The 10,429-nt window shown below is 36.5% G+C and overlaps 1 protein-coding gene across 1 annotated transcript in view; it reads right to left on the bottom strand.

The window, feature by feature from the left end:
- Positions 1-468: 468 nt before the first annotated feature.
- Smp_127630 (hypothetical protein) overlaps positions 469-10,429 on the bottom strand; it is a gene marked incomplete at both ends in the record, with an annotated part of 15,500 nt that continues 5,539 nt past the window's right edge. The window contains one exon of the mRNA XM_018793554.1: positions 469-694. Coding sequence (XP_018647140.1) covers positions 469-694 — 226 coding nt within the window. The remainder of the gene's footprint in view (positions 695-10,429) is intronic.

Consider the following 10,429-nt stretch of genomic DNA (forward strand, 5'->3'; position numbering starts at 1 on the left):
GGTACCATGGCTACTTCTATATAGTTTTATATTAGAATATTCGGTAGAATGACGTTTTTGACTTAAGAAGAAATAGAGATAAATTATTATCTTTCGAAAATTTTAGTTACTAGACAGAATAAATAATTATAAAGGGTAAATAATTATGAATTACTTATGTACATAGAGAGAGACAAATAAGGCGGGAAGTTGAATTCATAGTTTATTTTTAAAATACTGATTATTGGATTATACTTACTTAGTTACTTACGCCTGTTATTCCCAATGGAGCATAGACCTCCGACCAGCATTCTCCAACCCACTCACTCTGTCCTGGACCTTCCTTTCTATTTCTATTACAACTTCTCATGTCTGTCTCCATTTCTAGAAGTAATGTGTTCTTTGGTCTTCCTCTTCTCCTTTGGCCTTCAGGATTCCATGTGAGGCCTTGTCTTGTGACGTAGTTGGGTGACTTCCTCAAAGTGTGTCCTATCCACTTCCAGCGCTTCTTCCTGATTTCTTCCTCCGCTGGAATCTGGTTTGTTGTCTCTCACAGAAACTTGTTGCTGATAGTGTCAGGCCAACGGATCCGAAGTATCTTACGTAGACAACTGTTAATAAACACTTGTATCTTCTGGATGATGGCTTTTGTAGTTTTCTACGTCTCCACCCCATACAGTAGAACTGTCTTGACATTTGTATTGTAAATTCTGATCTTCGTGTTGGTTGGCAATTGTTTTGAGTTCCAAATGTTCTTCAGTTGTAAATATGCTGCTCTTCCTTTGCCGATCTTCGCCCTAACATCTGCGCCTGATCCACCGTGTTCATCAATGATGCTGCCCAGATATGTAAAGGTTTCCACATCCTCCAAAGCTTCTCCGTCAAGTGTAATTCGATTGGTGCATGTTATATTGTATCGGAGAGTCTTGCTTTTCCCTTTGTTTATATTGAGACCTACTACTGCTGAGGCTACTGCTACACTGGTCGTCTTCTCCTGCATTTTTTGTTGCGTGTGTGATAGAAGAGCCAGATCATCTGCGAAGTCTAAATCGTCCAGCTGCATCCTAGCTGTTCACTGTATCCCGTGCTTTCCTCCAGATGTTGACATCTTCATGATCCAGTCGATCACCAGGAGAAAGAGAAAGGGTGAGAGTAAACAACCTTTTCTAACACAGATTGTAAGTAGTATTTAAATAATTACTGAAACTAAGAAGATAGAAAAGATATGTAATAGTATTTTGAACTATTGATAGTATGTAAAGTAGTATTTGATTTAGTAATTACCGGAGCTAACCAATGAGGCCCCCTAAATACTCTGGTATGGCTGAGGGTGGGGAGAGTCAGCTCTCCCTCTCCAGATGCTCTCACAGGGCCGCGTGCATACAACCACTATCAGGGAAGTCCTATTCACTGCCTTCTCGCATCACCGGTGTTGTTTATAATATTGAGAGGACGAGAAGTGAATGCCCAGAGCTGTAACCAGGTTGGTGGATATGGAGGGTCTATCTAGAGGATTTGGAAAACGGTGATTCCAAGCTAATGGTGTAGATGGGTTCCAGGTTGCTCCACTCGTGGATTAAACATTTAGGCTAAAGGCTCGTGGAGTGGCCTCCTAATAAAATCACCTGCATCGGGTTTGGGCACTTGGGTAGTATCACAGCCCTCACGCAAATCGAATGATTTATATGGCGCTGGTCTATTTGGTGCCTCCTTGTACCAATGTTTGTGTTTAAATAAATACATAAATAATCCTGGTTCCGATATAACGGTGTGGCGCTAAATAACCCCCCAAAATCAATAACTAAGTGTTCGACTTGAGATACTGACCACATTAGTTTTAATGGACTCACCTAGCTGAAGGCGCTCGGCCATGCATCCGCACCAGATCATAAATGGGAAGGCCGTGCTCAACTTCTCCTGCGACTGCTAGCCGGTTTAGACTAATCACTTCTCGATATATCGATAATCTATCAAATATATCTTCCAACCTTCTCGCTTCTGACTTTTGATTTGACTGGATGGATACGATTCAATTATAAAAGGTGTTGCTGATAAAGTGTTGTCAAACTACAATACCTTTGGCATCATCAACAGGATTAGTCTTGTTAACGTATTATTGTTATATACGTCTGAGAGAGGAAAAATATTGTAAACAATCCACTATATCATGAAGAATAGCAGTTTAAGACGATCCCCTATTCTGTGTTAAAGGAATAATCATCATCGATGATGAAGTGACTTGAGGTTAGGGTTCTACATTATAAAAATAGACTAAATTTTAATAAGAATTCAAAAAGCTTTCTAACATCATGTGGTATTTGTATGAACTAATGATTCCTTTGTACTTGATGATTGCTTGATCTCGAATTCCAAATACGTTACATTCATTCGTACTCATCTAGTTCTTCGTGGTTAAATTGCATTATTTCTGGGATTCTCAGCTTCTACTATAATTTAAATACTCTTAATTATGAAATTGGCGTCGCGATGGAGCCTCTGATAGAACAGTTGGACATTCATTCAACTTTGGTAGCTTTTGAGGATTATTTGGAAAGTTTTGAGATATGGAGCATGACCGAGAAAGATGTGAAGGGTGATAAAATTGTGGGATATTTCCTTACATTCATTGAAAAAGAAGCCTGTAGTTTATCAAAATCTTTGGCATATCCAGAAAAGCCTATCTCATTTCCTTCTGCAACTCTTAAGATATTACTGTTAAATCATGTAAAGTGCACCAGTTATCTGTGTTTCACGCAAACTTACTGTTACTGAACAAGGTTATTCACAAACTCAGAGAGAAGCATTATATGTATTTTGGGAAGAATCTTTAACACGTTCCTTAGCTGCTATGGTTCAACGATGAAGTATTACTTTGAGTGCCTACGACTACGGTTCAGTATAGGAGTGCCAAACAAATTCAACACGTTGACTATATTTCTCGACAATCATTACAAGATAGACATGTCAACACTTTAGACTGTTTGTTATTGCAACCTTTACCGGTGAGACGTCCAGATCTCATTAGAGAAACTCGTAGATACTTTGGATGTATATTCAGTGCTATACGGAAAGATTGGAATGCTAATCTGAAACGTAAATTTCCTGTCTATTTGTCAAAGCGAGATGAGTTATCAATGACTTGAGTATACATAACCAACATGTTGATCAAATACAATTCCAGGAATCAAGCAATTCTGTTCCAATTTCTGTTATTAATTCTTATAGTTATGAATACATTCTAGATAATACAGTCTTTATCCAATACACTATCGGACAGACATAGGAGGGATTTAAGGAGAAGAAATACAATCTATTACAGAAACTTAGACTCTAATTTAAGCTATGGTTGTATGTGGTGTCTATATGAACTAATGATTCCTTTGTACTTGATGATTGCTTGGTCTTGAATTCCAAATACAATACATTCGTTCATGCTCATCTAGTTCTTCGTGGTTATTTCTGGGATTCCCAGCTTGTACTATAATTCAAATACTCTTAATTATGACACATCACAATTGTCTTACATAGTTCATTAATTTTTACTTATATAGATCCCCTGTTTTCATTAGCTAAATAGTGGTTTTACAATTGTAAGATCATTTTAATGTCAATTTTGCTAGGGCATTCGTTAAAGTTATGCAAACCAAGATATCAACATTTTTAACTTCAAGTAATGGTGTGGTCCACTTATATCCACACAAGTAGTATATGGTCATAGTGAGGAATAGAATGTATTTTGGCAGAATATCGATAAGGAAAGAACAGGAATGAAGCGCAATCGGTACGAAAATGTATAAACAATGAAACCAGAGAATATGGACTGATATTTGCAGACGGAACAGTTAAGATTAAGACAATTGATTGTTATTTTGCAAAGTAACTGTTTACTATATGGTTATCAGAATTTAGTGAGATAGTCTGTAACTTGTGCATTGTCCTCACCCGTGTTCTTGTTCACTACAATAGTTTACTAGGAACATTACTGTAAGATTCATGGGTAAAGATGACTTATAAAGGTGAATCAACAAGGAATAAGATCCTATTTAATTGATCAGATAATAGAAAGTAAGAATTAATAGGACTAAGATTTAGAATTAGATTTGTAAATTGAATTATTTTGATCGTTAGTCTATGTTATATTGAGTCCTGGCAATTGTTATTATCTTGTAACCGCCAATTAGAATACAGTGATTTATCGATCGGACCAATGTGATCATCATACTCTTTAACCAATTACCCTGTGACAGTTAATAAAACTACCTTGTTAATACAATCGTAGAAGACAAAGATGGTTTAAAGATATTATTGTCATATTTTACACATTTATCAGTCACCAAACATTATTACTTTAAGATTTCTAATACTTTACGATGTTATCAACTTCATCTATAACTGTTCTAAGGTTACTATTAGTTAAAAGCCCAGGTAAAGAAGGAGGGTTGGGTATAGGGTCAGAAATCCCATCCCATAGAACACAAAGTAAGTAGTATGATGTTATCATATATGGCTTAATATGTTACTTCCGTCCATATTTTCTAGTATCATTTAAGTCTTAGAACGTAACTTGTCTGTAGATGAATTACTAGAAGTTCTAGTAGAAAGCTTCCAATGAAGTTAGAAATGAGATAGATTTTATAAACAATACAGGGTAGCTATAATGATATACCACAATTTAACTGATATTTGGAAATATGAACTTAAAATAAGTTAATAATACCTGGAAGTACAGTGTTAAAAAGTCCTATGATAGAACAAAACACCTGTCCAATGTTTCCGGGTTTTTAATGGTTGTCGTGATCTGAATAAGATTCAGCAATCTCCGTAACCCCATACCGTTGATTATCTTTTGCTCATTAGCTTCAAGAGGTAAGTTGCCCAGTTCTAGTAAAAAGTCGTGCTCAGTGGAGCTAAACGTATGTGGTGTGAGATAATAACCAATCAAAGATAATTGAAAATTATTGGGTAGTATCGCAGATTTATTGAAGTTAGATATATACACAAGTGGATATCAGCTTAGTGATCTAGAGGTTAAGTGTTCTCACATAAGATCGAAGGTCTTAGGTTCAATCACTGTCCAATGAGCTTGTAGATGTGCACTACTAAGGATTTCCACACTAAGACGAAAGGTAGTCCAGTGATTCCAGGTTTTCAATAGTTGTTTAAATTAGATTTGTTCATTATGTCAATAATATCGTGTTCACCAAGGATATGAAAGTTCAGAGTGCGGTCATGTACAAGGTTGTAGATTAAGGTTACCGATGTGCGTCAGGTTAGAACGAAATGTTTATGTATGTCCAACTCCTAGAAAAAAAACCAAAAAGAGGCTCTGAAAACGCTGAAAAACATCCAATAAACATTAAATAGAAGTTTTGCCAGAAACATTTAGAAAGTGAAAAGTCATATGTCGCGCTTCTGATTGGATGATTACCTATACTTCTACTATGTTTAGTAGCGTTCCAGAATTTTCCGGAAGCCTAAGGCCATCTAAAATGCTATAAATACCCTAGATTTTCCGTACATTAACGAACCTTTGAAGTAAAGCATTTCTTCCATATTTCCCCAACTCTTCTCTCGTATTCAAGTTGCTGTATAGATTTACCTTGGGAGTTACTGAGAGCGCTTACTTACTTACTTACGCCGACCAGCATTCTCCAACCCAGTCTGTCCTGGGCCTTCTCTAATTCTATCCAACTTTTGTTCATTCTTCTCATGTCTGTCTCCATTTCTTTGGTCTTCCTCTTCTCCTTTGACCTTCAAGATTCCATGTGAGGGCTTGTCTTGTGACGCAGTTGGGTGATTTCCTCAATGTGTGTCCTATCCACTTTCAGCGCTTCTTCCTGATTTATTCCTCCACTGGGAGCGCTTAGGAAACCAAATCTAGTATTCAATTATAAGACTTATCAAACTCAAACTACCTAATGAATTTATATCAATCCATGAGAACTCTGTATCTAACCATAACTAGTAATATATCAATCATAATTTTCAATCTATTGTTTGGTAAAATAGATAAATAAGAGCAAACAATCAAATAAAAGAATTGTGCATTTTTTTCAAGTAATATCATGTGAAAAGTCATGTTCTTTCTGTAAGCAAAGATGGATAGTGGTTAGCAGTCGTATCCAGGAAGCGCGTTTCGTCCTATCTGAAACTCGAACCCAGTATCATTCGCCTCAAACGTCATCGCGTTGTCCACTCAGCTACTGAATCCTGATAGCCACTTGCTTGTGCGATGGGGTGAAGTTTACATTCACTTGGCAGTATCACAGCCCTGACACAAATCAAATGAGATTTGTGTGGCGCATATGTATCTGGTGCTTCCTTGTACCGATATTAATGTGTTTAAATAAATAAATAAATATAATTCATGAGACGATCTATTAAATCTTTCACAGTTGATATCATCAGATGGTCTAAGCCAGGCCACAATTGAAAAACAGGGAAGTACTGGACGGTTGGTTTGTTCCCGTATGCAACTCCTCAGTAGTAGTGGACATTAACGATCTCGGACGAGGGGATCTAGGTTAGATTAAATCATACTGCTGAACCAATCAGAACCTAGATAGGGACGATCAGTGTTTTTAAAAGAATTCAAATAACTTCCAACTTAAAAGGAAATTAGGAAAGGATGGGACAGATATTACGGAAATCATCAAACTGCATCACGAGGCAAACCATAACATGGAATCTTGGAGGGAGACGAAAAAGAGGAAGACCCAAGAACACATTGAGTCGGGAATGGGAATCAGACATCAGAAGGATAAATAGCAACTGTAAAGGATTGTCTAAGACAGAGTCGGATGGAGACTGCTGGTGGGCGGCCTATACTCCTCCATGAGAGGTAACAGGCGTAAGTACGTAACTTGAGACTCATTTTCGTGAGTGGATTCTCTGAAAGAATGATTTACCATCCCAAGTTAAATATCCCCAGTTATAATCCCTCCTAATTACTTTGTAACTCATTTAGTTATCAAATTTATATCATCAACTGAATGGTTAGATGAGACTAAAATATTTAACCATTAATAATCAGGGGCTTATGTTTGTGTTTAAATAAATATGCTGACAATTCTGGTATAGATTCACCTTTATGTACTTAGCTGTGTACAACGGAAGTCCAAAGTTTTTGTATGGAACAACCATAAAGAATTCGGAGGTATAGAAAAATATGTAGAGAAACACACAAAAAGAAGATAATAGTTTCGAAGTAAACCAATGTAACTAGGTAATCAACCCTACCGAAGATTACTATGAGAAGAGAATATGAGAAATAAACACTCAAATCATTTAGGGAACCTTGTCTATCTTATAAGAGAAGCAAGTGATTGCCAATAGTGTATTCCATACAACACTAGTTAGAACTAAAGAAATTCCTGATAATTGTCCTGTTATCAAATTCGACAGGAGATCCCACTGGACAGCGTACGCTAAAGCATAACTACCACTGAAGAATAATTTAACAGTTAAGCGAAACTAGCATTGGTTCGAAACAAGAAAATTATCTATTTCAGAAACATTCAAGTAATAACAGTCAACATTCGAATCAAAAATCCAGTTTATGAACAGATAGTACTGAACTACTTATTAGTAGTATCAAACAATAATGTAAAAATACACTTGCAGTAAACTATAGGTTTTGGTAAAACTATGGGATAAAGACGCTCCAAACAGAATCGAGAAAACATACAGGCTTTTGTGCGAAATTCGAAAATGAATAACTTTCATCTGATATCACATAAAACAATGAGTAGAAATACTTGGGCATAATGTTCGGAATGTTTAAGATGCTAAGATGGTGGTTGGAGGTGGTCAACAGGAAACCCTGGACCCCGGGTTTCCTGTTACCTGGCACTCGTCAGCAAGGTGTACCTGTAATCTTGAGGGAACTGGTACTCCCTGACGGATTCTATCCCGTGTCACTCAGCTTCACAGTCAAATACGTTACCACTGAGCTATTCGGGCCGCGACCGACCTCTTGTAGGACTGAGATGTAATCACAATTGATTGATCACTGGGTGGTAATCAATGTCATGCGTGTCAAGTCCTTCTTAGTGCTTGATCGATAGCATTCGATCAATCAACTGTGGTTTAAGATACTAACCAAAAAAAGTGTTCTTCGAAAATGGTATTAAACGTACCAATATTTCAATTCTTCCCATATAGATTGCTGATGACATGCAAATCAACACATTACATCTGTGTCGCTTATTACTTATACTTAAAACAAAACAAGGAACCATTATAAGCAAAGATGTATAGTGGCTTGCAGTGGAATCCAGTTTGACGCGCGTTTCGTCCTATTTGGGACCCGTTAGCTGGATTCCACTGCAAGCCACTATCCATCTTTGCTTATAATGCTTGTGAATTAAGGCAATATCGAGGCAATGTGCACAGTATGAACATATGGCCAATAAGAGACTGACCAGTTGCAGTCCTAAGCATCAATGGGAAGATTCAAACAAACAATACTAAGTGAATGAAGACAAGGAACTATTACAATCCCCACAACGCGAAGAACACTAAGACTGGTACAAGTAAAGATTTACTAACACCAAAACACGATAACGACCCTAGTCGAAAATACACTCATTCACATGTTGATTGTACATTCATTTTGATGAATAATTAGGATGAAATCACATACATGAAAAAAAATGCCCAGAGTTAGAACAAATAGCATGCTGCATGCCACAATATGCATAGTTCATGTTAACTTAATACAGGAATAACATATCTGGAATAAAAACCCCACACTCACATAAATCAATCTTATACTAAATATCACATTGGGAAACAAAGACAAAGATTACCCTGAATAGTCACCACATAGAATAAGAGTACGGAAGTAATGTTGATCAAAAATTGGTTTGACCTTTCTATCCTGTTATATCACAGCACTATTCCAAAACTCTTACCCATTCTAACCAGGGATAATGTATGGATTCTTACAAATCTATTTGCACCCTTACAAAGATCTATTTGGATGAACTATGCTATATCTTCCTACTTTTTAGACCATTATTTTCGTTTCCATAGATTAATCATTCACAAAAACTATTCCCTGAATGATTAATAGATAGTCGAAATTCATTGTGATCATCAATCCTTGTAACGGATTCGAAATCTCTTATGTTGTTACTTCTAGTTAGAATTTTTAAAAATTATCTTTAGTTTCATGCTACAACTGGTTGTTATCAATTGCTTTGACTATCAATTAATGTAAATGAATTCAATGTGCTTACTGAGTCAGACAATCTCAGTAATAATCTACTGTGGGAGAGAACAAATCAGATTTCAGTGGAGGAAGAAATCAAGAAGAAGTGCTGGAAGTGGATAAGACACATATTGAGGAAAGCACACAACTGCGTCACAACGCAAGCCCTCACATGGAATCTTCAAGGCCAAAGGAGAAGAGGAAGACCAAAGAACACATTACGTCGAGAAATGGAGACAGACATGAGAAGAATGAACAAAAGTTGGATAGAATTAGAAAGAAAGGTCCAGGACAGACGGCTGGAGAATGCTGGTCGGCGGCCTATGCTCCATTGGGAATAACAGGCGTAAGTAAGTAAGCAATTGAGGAAGAAATCAAGAAGAAGTGCTGGAAGTGGATAAGACACATATTGAGGAAAGCACACAACTGCGTCACAACGCAAGCCCTCATATGGAATCCCCAAGGCCAAAGAACACATTACGTCAAGAAATGAAGACAGACATGAGAAGAATGAACAAAAGTTGGATAGAAATAGAAAAGAAGGTCCAGGACAGACTGGGTTGAAGAATGCTAGTCAGCGGCTTATGCTCCATTGGAAATAACAGGTATAAGTAAATAAGTAAGCAACTGAGTCGTAAAGATCTGTTGTTCTTCTTTGTGCTAGCTTTTCATACAAATGGCTCCGCCCTCCCCCCCCATTTAGCACCAAAAGTACCTTTAGGCTAGACATGAACCTTTACACTATTGAACATACTCTTACCTAGATTTTCTACTTCATGATACAGAAAAAAAACAAAGCAGTTAGTACCGATAAAAAGAAACTACCCTTTATTCATAAACTATTTACATGTATTTAATATACAATAAGAAAGTAGAGACAACAAAATTAACTGATTGTTTTCACTTCTAATTCAATTAATTGATGATAACGTTGAGAACTAGTTGCCGGCGAAGAGAATAAATTAAATAATGAAGAGATTAGTTTTGGCATTATACCAATAGATAATATACCAGTCCATCCTAAATTAATACCATCACCATCACCAGACCATAATTCATTACCAGAATTATTGAAACGATTTCTTTGAAGATAATTTATATTTGTGCGGTTTTGATCTTTTAAAAGTTGTTGTTTTATTATTGATAAATCAAGTGGAATATCTTCAGATTTAGGAAGATAATAATCTAATGAAAAATAGAAACCAATTATCTAGTGTAGTAATATCAGTAATATTA

Source organism: Schistosoma mansoni, assembly GCF_000237925.1.
Source record: "Schistosoma mansoni, WGS project CABG00000000 data, supercontig 0201, strain Puerto Rico, whole genome shotgun sequence".
NCBI classification, from domain to species: Eukaryota; Metazoa; Platyhelminthes; class Trematoda; order Strigeidida; family Schistosomatidae; genus Schistosoma; species Schistosoma mansoni.